At 40.4% G+C, this 18,308-nt stretch overlaps 1 protein-coding gene across 7 annotated transcripts in view; it reads right to left on the bottom strand.

Moving 5' to 3' along the window:
- The window catches only part of tnip1 (TNFAIP3 interacting protein 1), a 52,191-nt gene that overhangs the window by 12,709 nt on the left and 21,174 nt on the right, over nucleotides 1-18,308 (bottom strand). For all 7 annotated transcript variants that reach the window (XM_036576898.1, XM_036576897.1, XM_036576896.1 and 4 more), the window contains 9 exons: nucleotides 17,996-18,145; nucleotides 16,988-17,076; nucleotides 16,719-16,781; nucleotides 15,355-15,549; nucleotides 14,008-14,102; nucleotides 10,911-11,046; nucleotides 8,522-8,614; nucleotides 8,364-8,429; nucleotides 5,673-5,804 (listed from right to left, as the gene is read on the bottom strand). In XM_036576898.1, the coding sequence (XP_036432791.1) occupies nucleotides 5,673-5,804; nucleotides 8,364-8,429; nucleotides 8,522-8,614; nucleotides 10,911-11,046; nucleotides 14,008-14,102; nucleotides 15,355-15,549; nucleotides 16,719-16,781; nucleotides 16,988-17,076; nucleotides 17,996-18,145 (1,019 nt within the window). The remainder of the gene's footprint in view (nucleotides 1-5,672; nucleotides 5,805-8,363; nucleotides 8,430-8,521; nucleotides 8,615-10,910; nucleotides 11,047-14,007; nucleotides 14,103-15,354; nucleotides 15,550-16,718; nucleotides 16,782-16,987; nucleotides 17,077-17,995; nucleotides 18,146-18,308) is intronic.

Below are 18,308 nucleotides of genomic sequence, written 5' to 3'. Positions count from 1 at the left end.
CATACACATTTAATTTGTGTGCTATATTTAGTGGTGTTTCACAGAAACACTGCATCTGGTTGAGGATATCCTTTAACGTGTGGATCAAAATGTCAAAATAACAGCATTAGCCGACTATTCTGGTTCAATGAGTTATGGGGGGGATTGTGGGTAAAGTCCACAGATATCGAGGTTTGATATCACCTCTAAGGCTGAGCAAGTAAAGTGCTAACCAGTTTACCTCATTTGAGCCTCACTGTGTACTAAATTTTTACTTAATTCTCAGTTTATAATTTAAAATTTTACATTTTGAACGATCTGAAGGACACAATACATGGCATACACCTCAAAAAGAGCTATTATTAACTGTGCGCAGGCGTGGACACCATGCATGAAAGGGTGTAAGCATAACCAAAAGGAAGGAAATACAGCAGTGAATACGTGGCTCTGGGCTTCACCTGCGTGGGAACTGAAAATGAGTAACTACAGCTCTGTGTTGTTTGCTCAGGGGTCTTTTCAAATGAAGCCTTGAACCCCAACAATTTACACCACCACTCGTGGACTAAACAAGGTGAATATGTATCTAAACCAGTCAAACTGAGCGAGAACTCCTCAGCTTTCCTCTCTTCAGCCTGACATCCAGCACTCGGTAGCTGCCAAACAAGCTTCCTCATTAAGAGTGAGAAAAAGATGATCCGATCGCTGAAACCCACGGGAGCTTTTGTCGTCGTTTGTGTGGGCTGCGAGATGCAGAAGTTTGGGAACCCCTAAGCAGAGGAAGGGCCGTTTTATTCTGTTTATTCTGGTTTTGTTGATATTTAATAATAACTCAGCTTCCAGTAACCTCAGACAGACTCATCGCACGCGGCTAGCCTCCATAACAATTTCCGAGTCCACTTTACCCCGATACTGAGACAAGACTGAGTGCAAATGAAGTCATGACTGAGACGAGACAGAGTTGAGTTCTACAACACTACTATAAAGTAAATAAACAAAGTAAAAATAACAAGAATCTCTTGTTTTCAGAAAAGGAGTCAACATTTTGAGCTGGTTGGAAGAAAACAAGCTTGATTCCTTAAGCAGACTCAGTTCCTGTTAGCTCAGGGCAGGCAAATCTGCTGCTGGAACGCCACAAGCTTCCACTACATTTCCATTAAACTGACCTTGTGCAATAGCAATGCTTTATATAATGAAGTCATTTCAATGCAAAAAACTGTTGTTGCATAAGTTTTGGTTTACCAATTTAACAGCTCCATTTGCCACGTTTCCAGCTCTAATTTCATGTATGTCACAACTTTGGCTTCTTTGGATTTTTTTGTGTTATTTTTGCTGTTTGAGCACTTTCCACTTGGAAAGCTGTTGTGTCTTCAGGACAGCTCTTTCTATAAGAGCTGAAAAATGGCTTTATTCCGTTTAAAACACTCTCGTCCCCTCCTCAGTCTGGCTACAACTCTCCACCATGCTGTTTGTGTTTGTTGTAAGAGGCATGGGAGGGAAAGTGGTCACATGGCACTAATTTTATGTGGAAATGCATTAGTTTTTCCAGAATTAAATGTGAAACAAGCTTTTGTTAATAGTAATGAAATATTAGACATTTTCCAGTTCCACAGCCAACACTGACAAACTTAAAGAATTAAAACATTTAAAAAAAAAATCCTTTGGAAGAAACAGCTACAGCGATGTAACCGTGGGTAGGACAGGCTTGAGAAGATTGACGCAACATTTGATGTGCACAAAAGTGTAAACATTTGTCTCATAATCTGCGTTTTCTTGTATTTTGTCCTATACCAAGTACTATTTAGCCAAACCAGGCACTGGATGATGGCCATTTCCAAACATTTTCTAAACAAATAAATGTTTCCTGCACAGATAAACAGGTTTTTATACCTAATTTCCTGAGATGATTAAACTTTTTTTTATAGTACTGTATGTCTGCTTTTTATAGCACTTGAGTGGGTTTTTAAAGGGTTTGTAGTTTAGTTGAGTTGACTTGGTTCAGCGAAGGATGGTCTGATTCAATTTCTCTGCCCCCTGAACCAATCAGAGTAATTTAATGTTAAGCATCGCCTGATTTTGATCAGACCTTTGTGTGTTTCACAGACAACACAGATTCTCAATTTAGAAAAGATAAACTAGTCTGCTGATTAATGCTATATGCAGAAATGTAACATTCTGGATTGATAGGCTTTTTTATGGACAGCATTTTATAGTGAAGCTTTTGGCTTATGATCCCATTTGACTGATATCCCTGATCTGATTACCACTCACTTTAAAAATCTGCAGTAAAATCAATTATTTTGTTTTTATCATTTTATAACCAGTTTATAAAATATGCTGTGTTTTTATACTGCTATAGTGCGCAAATGTGAAGTAGTCTGCTCTTCTGTCTCTGTTTTGAACGCACAGTCTCTGCTAACGTCTGTTGTAGAACCAGAAGCAGCCCACCCAGCAAAGCACAACATTTTTCAAGATTCGAGTTTCGTTTTTAACCAGTCGCGAGTTTTTGTAGGTTTTATACAGGCTTTTATACAAGCATGGCACTCGTGGCAAGTGGCAGAAAAAGACTTGTATGTTTTCATTTTCTTCTTTAAAATAGTTCCACACATTCAGACCGCTTCGTTAGCCTCTAAAAACATGCCTCGCACCACCAAAAAAAAAATCCACATCTCTTTTTTTTTAACAGACAAAGGAGAGAAAATGAAACATGAAACAACATGGAGAAAATCCTGCAGCTCTGGGCTGGGTCTTACGCCCATCACAGCTGGTTTATGCATCATTACATTTAAGTAAAACTTTCATTTTTTTCTCTTGGGTAAATTTCCAGAAAGCCCCTTTCACTTTAACTTGGCCAACGCTTTCGGAGAAGATTTCTACCTGGACTCAAGGTTAGTCCTTTCCAACACAACCAGAGATGGGAAAAAGAAGACCAAAAGACAATGACTGGGTTTCTAAGTCTTGTTAGTCTAATTAACAGCAGGATTGTCAGCTATGCTGTCGTTTGATCTTACTGGAACCATCAGACAACACTTAAACCGCAACTGCAGCACCCTACGGGAAAACCGGTTGCTTCCTTACAGAAAAACGAAAGCATGCTATGATAAGGACAAAGTCTGACAGTCTTGTTGAGCTGCTGCAGAGAGCAAAGAAGAAGACTCAGTTCCTGTTAGCTCAGGGCAGGCAATTCTGCTGCTGGAATGCCACAAGCTTTTGTGTCAGCCCTATACAACCACAGCCACACACCTGACTCAGTTCACTAAAATATTAAAGAAGAAAGCCAGTGAGCTTTTAAACACGCCACCCTTCTCCACTCTCCTTCAGAGTTCTGGGTTTTCAGCTGCTGATCAAGTATTTCCATTAAACTGACCTTGTGCAATAACAATGCTTTACACAATGATGTCATTTCAATGCAAAAACCTGTTGTTGCATAAGTTTTGGTTTATCAATAAAAAAAAGCTCTATTTGCCACGTTTCCATCTCTAATTTCACGTATGTCACAACTTTGGCTTCCCCGATTTCCTCAAAACTACTAATAAGGACAGTTTTTTGTGTTATTTTTGCTGTTCGAGCACTTTCCACTTGGAAGGCTGTTATCTCTTCGGGACAGCTCTCTCTGTAAGAGCTGAAAAATGGCAATATTCCGTTTAAAACACTCTCGTCCCCTCCTCAGTCTGGCTACAACTCTCCACCATGCTGTTTGTGTTTGTTGTACGAGGCATGAGAGGGAAATCTGCCACGACACATGTGGAAACGTTTGTTTTTCCCACACATTTCTGGTATAGAAAATTTTTCCTCTTAAGGTAAATGTGAAACAAGCTTTTGGGAGTATTAATAAAATATTACAGACATTTTCCTTTTCCACAGCCTACACTGACAAACCTTTTAAAGCATTAAAACATTTTTAATGAAAAAAAAATTTGGTACCTTTGTACGAAACACAGCTACTGTGACGTAACCGCAGGTAGGACAGGCTTGAGAAAACTGACACATTAACATTTGACGTGCACAAAAATGTAAACATTGGTCTCATAACCTGCGTTCTCTTTTATTTTGTCCTATACCAAGGAAAAAAATGCTGTCAGTCTTCAGAATAGGGCAACAAATCTTACAGTGGCCAAGCTGGGGCTTGCTAAACAGACAGGCCATGCTGTAGCCTTTCATGCACTGAACATGGGCTTTAAGTGATTTTAAAGTTAAGGTTACAGACTACAAAACCTATTTAGGAGAGACAATGTAATACAGCCCTGCTTGAAAGCCTATTAAGGACAACAGGCTGTAGGCTGCAGATACAGTACGGCCTCAATGTAGCTGGTCATCATATCGGCGCCACATAATAAAACAGCCGCGACGTGACAGCAGCACGACAAAGGACTGATGGAAAAACAGGATAGTTTGGGAAATACTACATCAGAGTTCAGACGACGAGACTATTCTAGGTGCTCAAAGGCGACACATGATGCTACGCTAACCTGGTAGCTGACGCCAGCATAAGTGATGATTCTCTCTGACCAATCAGTAGTCTTCATTTTATCCATATCACCTTTTGGTACTGCCTCAGCCTCGCTTGGAAGGTGATACCAAAACACAGTAACAGGTACATGGTTTGCCTAACGGAAAACCAATAAAGGCAAGTAGAGTCGAGTCATGTTGAGGCAGTACCATGCAGTGGAAAAGTGGCTTTACTTGTTATATTGGCCATAATGGGGAAGAGGTTCTTAGCCCCCCTCTCCTCTGCCCTGGTTTGCAATGGGAGATTTCAAAGACGATGCCTGAGAAAGAACAAACCTAGCTAGGCTAGGCTAACATTACCCTGTATGTACTTCATGGCAGAAACAACAGAACAGCTAGAAAATAACATCTGGATGGCTAGAAGAAAAAGTAAGACAGCTAGTAGTCATTGGGTAAAGAAAAAGTGTAGGATAACAGTTTAATGCTGTGTTCATGAGCAAGTGGGAAATGGGAAGTTTCTTCCTCTAAGTGGGAACAGTCTATTTGAACGTCCCTTCATCTTCTCCGGAGCTCCAGCTTCTCCGAGTTGCTAATTCATAATGTGATTTCAACATAGTGACACCCACAGAACAAGAAGTAACAATGTGATTTCAGCATCATTTACAGACGTCTGAGTTTGTTTGTTTATCATGTGCTCACTGTGTGACGTAAGTAAACACAGGGGGATCCCTGAATAACTGTAAGGTTGATCTGTTCTGTGTAAGATTTTTGATCAAACTGTACACTTACTGGTTATTTTTTGGTACTACACTAACGGTGAATTGTCAGCCATTTACTTTTGAAATAAACAAAGCAGTAACCAAACTTTAAGGTCTTTAATTTAAATGCAAACATTTTTGAAGAGCTTTTTATACACACAGCAGCCAAAACAGAGCTACTTTAGGGCAAGTCTCCATTTTTTCCGACCTCAAACTGCTGAAGTTGCGCGAACGCTTTTAGGAGGGGAAGTAGGAGATTCCGAGCTGGAAATTGGGTATTTTCAAATTACGCCAAGAAAATAAAAAACGTCTAAAATGGAGATACAAAGTTTGATCAGACAGCGATGACCCTGTTTTGGTGTCATTTAGTTGGTCTTTAAAGATTTGAAGTGGCAGAGTGAGGTTACAGTCCCACAGGGGTGCAGCTCTCCAGGAGAAGAACTACAGACTGAAAGCGAGCTGGAGTTGGGGGGTGGGGGGGGGCGTTACCTGCACATTGTCGATTTTGGATTTGGCCAGCAGCAGCTTCTTGTCATAGTCCCTCTGTCTCTGCTCCCTCTCCGCCTCAAGCTCCAAAACGGCCTTCTGGGAGTCCGCCAGCCGCTGCCGCAGATCTGTGATCTAAACACAAACAGAGGTAGAGATGTACGCTATGTGGATGAGAGGCATCGATCTAAATGCACTGTTTTGATGGCATGGACAGAGCACGCAGGAACAGCTAGCTATTTTTAAATATCCTGTAAAACCTGAACTGTCTGTTTCTCTTTATCATTTAAAGGGGACATCTGGAGAAAGTCACTGGCCTATAACTGACTTCTCTAGTTTCACGGATGCCAAGATACAGATCTGAAGCTCAAACAGTCTGATGATTAGCAAGATCTGATATTTGGCGCTGGTCTAGGCTGAGTGCACATGGGCGTTGGCAAATGATGGGAAAACGAAAAATTAACAGCATAACAACTTTCATATTAGAGAACATCTGAATCTAAAATAATGGAAAACATGCATGCCAGTGCTGTTTTGCATAGCAGTGAAATTCAGCGGAAAATAACATCACTTCCAAGTCAGATCATATGTAAATATTCACTTACAGTTAAGCACGTATTTGCAAACCCATTGGTTTCAGCGTTAGGTCTCTTGCAAGCATGCAATACAGTATTACGCAAAGGTCTTCAGCAGCTTAGACAATTGTTTAAAACTAGGTATCCTGGCAGTAAGCGTGCTTTTGACAGTAAAACACTATTGTGTAATATTAGAATACATACAAAAAATTATAGCTAACTGTAACAAGAGTTCCTTGATTGTAAAAAGGTTAATTACATCTTGGTCACATGAAAATACAGTTACAAGAAGAAGTTTGGCTCCTGGCTTCTCACTGCACTCGTTATCGCATGGATTTTTCCATCAGCAGATTTACTGAAGGACTGATTAAGCAAACTAGGTAAATGTCTAAGTTTTTCTTTTATTATTGGATTTAATTTTAACACCTGCGCCAAGGGAAATTCTTTGTATATTTGGTATTTTGGCGAATAAAGATTCTGATATTACTTTCTCAGGTGCCTAAACCTTTTGCACATTTCTAATTTAGCTTCTCCTTATACACGTTATGTTTCTTAACAGTTCGTCTACTTGCTGCAAATTCCATCAAGACCTGGGAGACGCTCCACTTCAGAGCTGTGATCTACCAGCAGCAGTGAGCAGTATGGTCAAAAATTTGTAGCACAGTATTATTAAAATCATGTAATTTTTTCTCCCAAATAAAACTATTTAGCAGTGGCTTATTATTCTAGATTATTCTATTATGAATTAGCATTTCTACAAAGCTGAAGTTACCTTCTTATTCGGCAGCTTTTTGTTCAAATTTTCCATTCCACCTTAAATGGAACAGCAGTTACATTCTGGCGCCTGTACAAGCACCTGAAAGTACTGCTCTATTTAAGGTGGTATGGGAATTTTGAATAAGAAGTCATCTTATTTCAGCAAATTTCTCAGGTCATTTGTCTCATAGGTGCATCCCACGTACTCGCCCCGCCGACCGTCAGACACTACTGGAATTTGGAAAATATTACCGTCATTCACGCTTCAGTACCAGCTGGTCCCATGGCTTATTTCGTGCACAAGCCTTCGACTGCAGCACCGTCTGATGCAGCTGACAGTCAGTCAGCTTGTCAAGTGGTACAAGAGGACACAGCAGCACAACAATCACTCAGATCATTACTTCAGATCATCAAACTGGAATACTTCAGATTCAACAGCATAGACAGCAGGAGGTGACTGAGGGTCTGCTGCGGTTCTATTTCACTCAAAACGTACCTGGAACATCCCTGGATCAGCCACTCAGCTAAAGAGACCAACATTAGCATGGTTTGGACTGTCTGTATGTTGTGTAATCTGAGCTTATTTGTGAAATCTGCTCTAAGAGAGCACCTGAGGAAGAATTTAGATCGGTATACAAGATGAACCCGTATACTGCCCTCAACTACCCATGGGTCCAGGAACTGAAGGACGCTGCTGATGAATCCATGCAATGTTCAGACTGTTTTTTCAGTAACGCAAACATCTTATTTACAGAGCAGCAGAAATAAACAACACAATGACACAGATAGACACAACGGCAATAACAGGTCAGATGTTTTTGTTCCATCTATGCACAGCAAGCTCAGTGACGACAGAGGATGTGTGGGGAGAGAGAAAGAGAGACAGACAGAGACAGAGAGAGAGAGAGAGAGAGAGAGAGTGAGAGAGTTAGGGCTGCAGCAGCAGCAGCAGCAGGAAGCCTCGGTAAGGGGAATTCTGCGGTGTTTGTGACGGAGGGGCACTGTGGTCTGCGAACGCCGCTGTGAAACGCCGCAATCTGCTTTTCCATTCGCCTGCGTTTCCACTGCTACACAAGCGCAGGCACGAAGCCCCAGAACCTTCCCTGCGCAAACGATTTGTGCACCGCTGCTTCACTCATCTAGTCACACGTCACCTTGCCCGGCCTCCAATGACGCAGGCAGGCCACAACCCAGCCAGCGTATTGAGCAACGTTTTTTGTTTCGCAGTAAAAATGAATCATTATACAAATGTCACAGTAACGAATGAGCAGGGCTGGATCTGACCCACAAAAAAAAGGGTTATGAGATTACACGGAATTTTATCGGTTATTTATAGGTTGAACGCTCAGGCCTGCAGCAGTACCTTCTGCTCAAACTGAGCCTTCATGGAGTTCCACTGAATGTCCCACTGTTTGTTCACCTCCAGCACCTGGAAAAAAAAAGACAAGACTGTCACACACCCGGCGGAGAAAAGCCACTACTGAATGCCGAGAGAGAACAGGCTCCAAAACGCCCCCTTACGTCTCTCCTCTGCTTCTCCAGCAGCCTGATCTTCTTCTCGTACACCTCTGGGTCCAGGGTCTTGGATGGAGTTTTCTCTGCTGCTTTGCCAGCCTGGGACACAAGCAAAAATACTTAGTTAACGAAATATTGCTAGTATACATAACAGGTCAAAAATATGGCATGAAGCAGTGATTTTTTTTTTTCCTTCCTAGTCCTAGTCCCACTCATTTGCCAGGTCTCCCCACAATCGCTCAATACCATCAAGCTGGGAGGGTTTTGAGCAAAAAGTAACATTTCTTATAATAATAATGTTTGCCTTAAATTTCAGGTGCTGAAATGTAGGTGCTAATGGGCAATTCTGTTATGTCACTTAAACGCCTGCGTTGGCCAGCATCATGCTGAGTGATGGGGACAGAGGGAGGACCATTTAACCCACCCAGAGCGAATGAGGCCAGTCACGCACTACTGGACTCCCAGCCACAGATGGCTGTGGCATCGACTCAACAGTCTCCCAACAATGGGGTCGAGGCTTAGATCACTGTGCCACTAGTTTATTTTGAAGTTTCAAGAACATTTCACAACTTTGACAATGTCTGAACCCTAGTTTAACAAAATATTCAATCGATATGCCAGAAATATAATATCACAATCCTTGAAGACATTTTCATGATAAACAGTATGTCACAATATAACTTCATGAAGTTTGATCAAATGAACTAGTTTTAACTGCTCTGCTTTTAACTAGTCATTAACTGCTCGTCAGCCTGCATGACTAGAATTACCACAGTGGAGCCACCGGCATCTGGCACTGATCATGAACTCCATCTCTCACTTTGACTGAGAACCTATGAAACGGTTCCAACTTCGCATGACTTCCTCCTGGATTGATCAGAATATTTGTGAAAGATGTTGTTGTATCTTGTGATAAAATCTCATTAGCTCTGTCATTCTCTCTTCATCTGGGGTCGACCAGAGGAGGATGGGTCCCTCCCTTGAGCCTTGGTTCCTCTCGAGGTTTCTTCCTCTTACTCCAAGGGAGTTTTTCCTTGCCACGGTCGCCTCTGGCTTGCTCATGCGGGGCTTGGGCCCGGATTCAGCTCCTTACGTCTACACATGGACCCTTTTTATTTTTCTTTTATTTTCTTTTTTTTCTTTTTTATTCTTTCGATAACCCTTCCATAAACTGCTTTCCTTCCATAAACTGCTTTTCTGTGAAGCTGCTTTGAGACAACACTAGTTGTAAAAAGCGCTATACACATAAATGTTGTTGTTGTTATAAAATCTGTTAAACAGGACTGATTACGATCCTTTTTAAGGATCTTTATTTTAAAGAATGTACTAATAATGTCCACGGTATACTCATATATAGAAAACATATTCCATTTGCCCACTGCTAGCTATACTCTTACTGTAATGTATAATATGGGGAAAAAACATTCTTCACACTCCTTGCTTATTACAGTCCTTTACATTGAGTGGTTTATAAGCAAATTAAATAAATTATCAGTTAGTTGTTCACTACTGCTGCAGTGATTAAGTCAAACTAGTTTGCTCTGTGCTAAAATTTTACTGTAAATTATCTCTTGAAAGAATTAAAATGTCATGGTTATTTTTACAAACTTAGCGCTACTTCCTCTTTTTTTGCCTGCAGTGCACTTAATGAACAAAAACATTTACTGCAGCAGTGATCAGAGAAAAAACAATAAACGTCTGCTTTTCCAGTATAATCAACTTCTCTAGAACAAGAAGCGTATTTTTGATATCACTCTTCAATGACAAACAAAGCGGTACTGATACTGTTGGCTGACCAAAAACAGATTTAAAGTTGGGGACCACTTATTGCTATTTATACTGTATATTTGATCCAAAGATAAATTACTGTCACAGCATAAAGAAAACATCCAAAAAGGAAAACAGTAGCCGCTAGACAGAAACTCCTCATAAAAAAAATGTCATTGTCACACAAACAGTGTGTATTTCATAATGAACTGGTTTCCACTTCAGTTCGAAGACGTGGATGTCACACAGCAACTATAAAAGCTGAAACACTGAACTGCTTTACAACTCAATGACCGCCTGTGTTATTCACCGGCAGTCATAATACGAGAGCATGCTACCCACGGGCATGGTGGTATTACCAAACTTCTTCAGTAACAGTAAGTCTGATTCATCATGCTTCCAACTTTACCCTAAAAAGGTAAATTTTGTCTCGTGTGTAATTTTCCCAGATCTACAGTCAACAAAGGTTACACCTTTATTTAAACAAAAACCCTAAACTCTTTTCCTCAGCCTGAGGTGATGTGAATAAATGCCAAACACAAGTTAAAAATTTCCTAAAGCCCTGCGAGTGATCTGCTGAGGTGATGTCACCTGACTAAGTCAGGATGGTGAGGATATGAGCGCGTACCTGCTGAGTCATGGCCACCTCCAGCTTGGCTTTCGCAGCTTCCTCTTTGGCCGCCTCGTCTTTGGAGTCAGACGACTCACTCTGGACTGCCTCCGTCCTTCCGTTCATCTGCTCCCTCAGCTTCAGATTCTCCTGCCTGTTCATGAGCACAAAGACAGTCAGTGCTGCTTCTAAAATTTTGGCCTGTCATATAGCTAATTAACACAGAATGCACGATACTACTTTTTCGTTTCGGATACTGATACTGATAGTGAAACCCTGAGTATCAGCTGATACCCAAACACTTCTTTCTTCTTTAAAAGCAACTTTACTTTCTAATTCGTCATTGTTAAACACTTGAAACGCTTCATTTAAGAATAAAACACTGCACTTAGGAATAATCTAAACTTTAAAAACTCAGAATTATCACCTACAGTGCAAAATGTGTATACAATTAGACTCTTTGCAATACCGAAGATATATTTCTCATTATACTTAGCTGGCTTAGCTATCCATTGTCCTAATGCTTAGGTTAGGGCACATGTAGCTGCTGTTTAGGGATGGGCATTTCAGTCAAATGGGATATTTTTAAGGAATTATTCAAAACACACCACTCTCCTCACAAAACGTCCAGGATTCTTAAGGCTACCCAACTCATCTTACTATTACTGTATCTAGACCCATAGTAGAAGGTGACATGTGGCAAATTGTGGCATGAATCGTACACATAGATAAGTGGTGGTAATCTCAGGTCTTTAAGGTAAACAGACCAATTCCAATTGTCTGCATTTCAGTTTATACCTTTTAGCTGGAAAACTGTGACTTTGTGAGCTTGTAAAGAGTTAGTTAGCTGATATCAAACATAAAGAAACTACACAAACGATGTTGTAAGTTTTATTCCATTAAACATATATAAGTGGAGTGTAAATGAAGCGTTTTCTTTTTAAACCACTTTTCTATAATGCTTCCTATGTGCTATAGCTGCACTCTGTATGATCTGCTACCCAGCCCCAGTAGCTTTTAGACAGCTACAGAAGCATCTTTCTATGCTTTCTTCTTTAAGCACATAAGAAACTCTGACCAAAGCATAAGACACAGGCTCCCACTCAAGTGAAGTACAGCTCCGATATCTCATAATCCTTATGAAAACAAACAATATTACAGAGAACAAGCTCACTTGAATACTGAAAAACCTACTTGTACTCAACTTTTTTAAACTTTCACGAACATGTGAACATTTTAAATGATCCCTGCAGCCATTATTGTGTCACTTGCTTTACTTGGCCTTATGTCATGCTGCATTAATGCTGTGTGCAAGCAATTTTTACATATTTTGGACTAGATTTGTTCCAAAATTCGATTGGACCATACAGGATAGCCAGTCCATGACTTTGTACCAGGTATCGCCACTGCTACAGCGATCTTTTCATTAATTAACAGAGACGACACTGATCCGATACCCAGTACAAAGTCATGGACCATACTGTGTAGCTATTCCATGACTTTGTACCAGATATCGGATCAGTGTTGTCTCTATTAATTAACCAAAAGATCCCTGTAGCAGTGGTGATCACTCATACAATAGGAAAAGCCTACTCTTCCAGTACAAAATCCACAAAATAAGTTGGACGGCCTCTAAGTAGCATCTTTTTACTCTGTACCCTGAGAAAAATCCTTTAATTGGTGTAGAATATCTGCATTACTTGGTTCTTCACACTCACAAATCTTACTTACCCAACTGATTCTTTAATAAGTATCTACTGGAAGGTTCTTTAGGGAACCAAGAGTGGTTCATCTGTGTCAACTGTCCAAGCACCTTTTTTGGTACCTTTAGTGTGTAAAATCACACAAACTTCAGAAACAAAGTCTGTATTCTGTGAGCTGATCACAGGAAGTCTAATGAACAGACATTCTGCCATTTTCACTGCAATTTAGCCTTTTAGGGCTATTCTCTCAACAAAAAGGGTTCTGTATAGTACCAAACCAAAGGAGAACCTGTTTTGGTGCTATATAGATCCATTTTTAAAAGGTACTTTAAAGAACAATGTACAACATGTAGAGAAGAGTCATTCAACAATGCAGCATTCAGTGGTTAGAGTTGCCACATTTCCCTTACTAAAGAACCCTCACAGAAGCCCTTTTTTTAAGAGTGAAGGGCCTCAGTCCATCACAGTCGGGTGATTTCTCCGCTCAAACGCACACTAAAAAGCCAGAAATTAACAGACAATTTGAATCATGCGTGTCTGAACAGGGAAATCACCACACTGCTGGACTGCGGCCTTCCGCGACCGGAAGTGAATACCCCTGGGCTATGAACGCCCCTGGGCTAACTGGTACACACAGTAAAACTGAGAGTTAACTTCTAAGAAAAAACAGGACTTCCAGGATTGATACACTCATTCAGTGCAGGGCACAACAGGAACAGGTTACTAACTGGAAAGACCCTACAGTTCCACTGCTATAAAGGGAAAGACATAGCCCCATCTCCAAAGGAGAGAAGTACTACAGGCTTACAACTTCACGTGCAGGGGAAACCCTCACGTTATGATCTGCTCACGACGTATTCCACTAGAAACCCTCCTATTTCATACTGTAACAGTCACCCTTAGAAATCACAGTTACTGACAACGAAACAAATGCATGCTGTTATTTTATATGAATTATTTCTCAGGCACAGGTCACTGAAACAAGTGGAGAAATTCTGTGGAAAGTGCAGATTGTAAATGTTCAGTTTACAGCATGTTCTGTGTTTCAAAATATAAGTAAAGACATTTTATTATAATTTAAATTTAAAGACGTTACAGTTAGTAGATGGAAACTCCATTCTTTATATTTTTTCCTTAATTTGTCATTGTTTGACATTAAAACAGACCAAAAAATAATATATATAGATTGAGATATATATATCTATATATCTCAATCACACTCTTAATACAGAATGTAAATTGAATGCAAATGTAATTCTCTATTTGGTTAAAAAAAGATGGCAATAACTTCAGACTTCTAAAGGTTGAGGCAATAAAAATCAATCAATCGATCAAATCAATCAGCAAGCAAGCAAGCAGTAAAAACAATGTGACCATATACCATCTCTCATAAGCCTGAATTCAAAACTTACCTCAGCTGTTCCAAGTCACGATTGCGATACTGAAGGTCCTCCTCCATTTTTTTCCGAAGTTCGCTGTTTTCCTGTCTTAGCTGCTCACAAAGTGTCTGAAGGAGAGGCAAAGCAAACCTGTGACCCACTGCACATCGGACAAATTTTATAGTAAGTCTACAATAACAATCCAATCAACAAAAGCTCATCACGCAGTCCTGTGGCACGACAGCACTGTCCGGTTTAACACTCGCCCTCGTGCACGACATGGAGCTGGTTAGTTTTACCAGGGGAAGTTCTGTAATGTCGTTTCTCTGGACATTCCTTCAGTCAGTTTAGATGTACGGCAACAAAGCACATTAATGACTATTCCGGTAAATATGCCTGCCTAGCAAAATGTAGTCCCTGGGCTCCTTTAACTGGCCGCCTGGTACTGTATAAGGCATTTGCGTAATTTCCCAAAATTCCCAGAGAGCTCAAACTGAAACGTCCTACCCAGGATGTTGATGTTAGTGTTACGCCACAAGACATACTTGATAACTAGAGCACCACATTGCACGGGCGTGTCTATTAACAGGTTTTGTTATTCTATTAGCACGAGACGCATCAGAACAGGACTGCTACTGAGAGAGGAGACATTCACTCCACAGTTACCACCATCAGACTAAAACTACACACACTGCAGACTCATACTGGATTAACAATCACTCCACAATTATTACTGCCAGACTGTAAAACTACACACTGCAGATTCATACTGGATTAAAATCGCTCCACAATTATTACAGTCAGACTGTAAAACTACACACTGCAGATTCATACTGGATTAAAATCGCTCCACAATTATTACAGTCAGACTGTAAAACTACACACACTGCAGATTCATACTGGATTATATACACAGATCTCCTTTGTAATCACTTAATCACAGTGAGAGCTCAATAGTCGTCTGACGAGATTAGCCAACGCTGGACCAGGAGTCCACACTTCTATAGGTCTTGTACACAATCAACATTAAATAAATCCCAACAAATGATGTAAAATGTATCTCACACTTTATGACTGATTTCTAGATTTTTTTCACAGCAACTGAAAAACTGAATCAGCGTGGATCAAATTCAGGTTAGGAATAGGAGAAAGTATGGAAATTTCCCATCATGACATCAGTGACAAGTAGTGTTGCAGTTTTTGGTATTATTTAAAACACACTTATATACATTAAAATCATTTCACCACAGGTACTACAGTGACAAACTTTTAGGTCAACCTTTCATATTTCTTTATGACACCAAAAAAATCTATGAAAAAAATCTATAACCATCCCATCTCTAATCAGGGCAGAACAGGTGTAACGTAAGCCAGTGTTACCTGTAGCAGTGATGTTCTCTGCTCGTTCTTCTGCACTTTGGAGGACAGGTGGTGGAACTCCACGGCCATGCGGCCCAGGTGCGCCAGGAGCTGGTTGGGGTTGGACTCCTCCGCAAACACGCTGAACGAACTCTCCAGACGCTGCAACTGACTGGCCAGCTCCGTGTTTTCCTGCGCCAAGGGCAAGACTCCAGCCTACGTGTCGACACACATAGATCAACATCTCAAATAACTCAGACCTGTTTCTCCATCAGCTGATTAGAAATCAAGTTCCTCCACATACGTCATCATAACATTCCATTTTACAATGAGATCCGACAGGATTAAAATGTCAAATAATTCCAATTAAATATCACCAACACGCACCAAGCACAACAGAAGTCTGTACTTTTGTGCTATTGTGGTTAACAGACATACTATTTCATGTTTCTTTCAATTAAACCACTGCTTGTAATGAAACCTTCAGCAATAACCACATTTTTGTTTAACTAAAAACTAATTTCAATCTTTTAAATGTTAAGAACTGTTACTGTCATTTTGTCAAGCTATTAAAATGCAATTATGTAATTTCTAATTATATATAATAATTTCATTTCATTTCATAGACTGTAATCATAATATATTTCTTCTCTTGTACTTACACACATAAACGCCACTTTTAACAGAATTTCTTCACTTTTTTGTTTTTATTTTATTCTTTTTTCTGTTTTTATTATCTTTTTTACTCATTATGTTCTTTCATTGTTTTCACTGTTTAACTGTTGTGTGTTTAACATTGTGAAGTACTTTGAACTTTATTTTATATAAATAAAAAGTTATTGTTACTCTTCTTCTTCTTATTATTATTACTAATATTATAAGTAATACTATATAACTACAAATTGTGTTTGTCATCACTGCCAATAACTTACGGGTTAATGTTCATTCTGCTTTGTTTGTGTTACACACAACCTACTTCATGGATAGATATATACATTATCACTGATCTTTTTCCTCGAACCGTAACTCTTAAATATTCTCAGAGAAATGAGAATATTAGTGCCCACAAAACATTAAGTCAACGCCGTAAACAACACGTTTTCCCTCTTAAATGTGTCCAAAAGAGAAATTCCTGCGATTGCAAGTGTCTTCCTGCTTCGAGTAAATCCTGGAGTTTCCCCCCTGAGTCACAGCTGACTCTGCCCCCATACAAACCCACTGAGTCACAACAGCAGCTGAGAAGTAGCACATAGGGAAAAGCTCAGGGACAGCCAGAGAGCCACAGAGCTGGGAAGCTCGCAGACCTTTTCCTCATTAAAGAGCACAGAATATCCCTTTTTAAGACTTTTAACCACCCAGACTTTCCACACATCCCCAAATCTCACCGTTTGTGTTTCTGTGATGGTCTTGTCCTCCATGTTCACCAGTTCGAAGTGCGAAGAGGGTTCCTTCAACACAAGAAAATGCACAGGATTACAACATCACTCTGTCGGGGTCATACATATCTGCTCGGAAAAGGATGTTTTGATGTCCTGACATAGCAACACTGACAAGCAGCTCAGACGAGAGAACCCACACTTACATAATAAAGTGTTATAGCAGTGCAAGTGATTGATATGATAATGGTTTGTGGATTTATACGTTGCGTACTTACAGTGGCTTCTGGCTGAACCGTTTTTCCACTTAAACACTCACGGGGGTCAGCTCTGACGGATGTGGGGTGACTGAGAAGCTTCCCATGACCTAAGAGATCAGGACAGCCATCGTAAACCATCATACAACCAGCTGCCACTCCAACACACCAAAGCGGATGTTGATTTCTTGCAGAAACCCGGGCACTGAATGCTAGCAGTTGAAGCCCAGAGAAGCCTTGTGGTCCATGTAAGTTTTTAATGAAAACACAATAGTACAAACAATAGTGCGTGTTCAAAACACTGTCGACTCACACAAGGGCAGAAACGCCACTTTCACCACGGCAACATTTACACTGCTGCAAGCCACCACTGGCTTCGTACCGTCGCAAATTTGGCTACGAGACACACAATGGCAGTTTTTCACCGGCAACATGTAAGCAGTGTTAAGGAGTACAAAGAATAACATTGACAATACTGGCAGTTCTAATAACCTAACAATGAAAACAACAGCATATTAAAACTAACACAGGGCACAATTTCAGCCACTCCTTATTTCTGCCATATCTAAAAATGTATTAAATCTAGAATTTTTTTGTGAACTGTTACACTTCTAATAGATAAACAAAAGAGACAGATAGACAGAGATAAAAAGAGTGACAGATATCAAGACAGACAGGTAGGTGGGTAGGTAGGTAGATAGATAGAAAGATAGATGATAGATAGATAGATACATAGATAGATAGACAGGCAGACAGACAGACAGACAGAGAGACAGATAGACAGGTACACAGACAGAGAGACAGATAGAGAGACAGATACAGACAGCTAGATAGATAAATAGATAGAGAGATAAAGAGACAGAGAGTAAGACTGACAGATAGATAGATAGATAGCTTGAGAGACAGAGAATAAGATAGACAGATAGATAGATAGATATCATTAGTCCCAAGGAAAATATGCGCCTCTTTAAAATTCCCTACAATTGTCTAGTTTTAAAGCCTTTAATTACTACCTTATATAAGACCTACCTTGCGTGTCCGTCTGAACAGGCGCTCCCATACAAACATTGGAGGCAAAGCTGGAGGTGGAGGACTTCAGGGCTTCATTATCCCGGACCAGCTCCTCCACGCGCTTCCGAAGTTTAGACGCCTCCGTCTGGGACTCCTCCAGCAGGTCTCCTGTCAGCCAGAACCCAAAACACACATTGACATTGGCTGGATGGCAACGACCTGGACAAATATCATCTCCTGAGTCTCTCTTAGGTCACATGTTGGCAGTTACCATGACGCCAAGCCATGTTTGATTCCCATCAGTGAGTCAGGGCGATACGCCAAAAATGGC

This window comes from Colossoma macropomum, unplaced genomic scaffold (assembly GCF_904425465.1).
Source record: "Colossoma macropomum unplaced genomic scaffold, Colossoma_macropomum, whole genome shotgun sequence".
In the NCBI taxonomy this organism is placed as follows: domain Eukaryota; kingdom Metazoa; phylum Chordata; class Actinopteri; order Characiformes; family Serrasalmidae; genus Colossoma; species Colossoma macropomum.
Note: the sequence above shows the minus strand (reverse complement) of the source record. Positions and strands in the feature narration are given on the sequence as shown.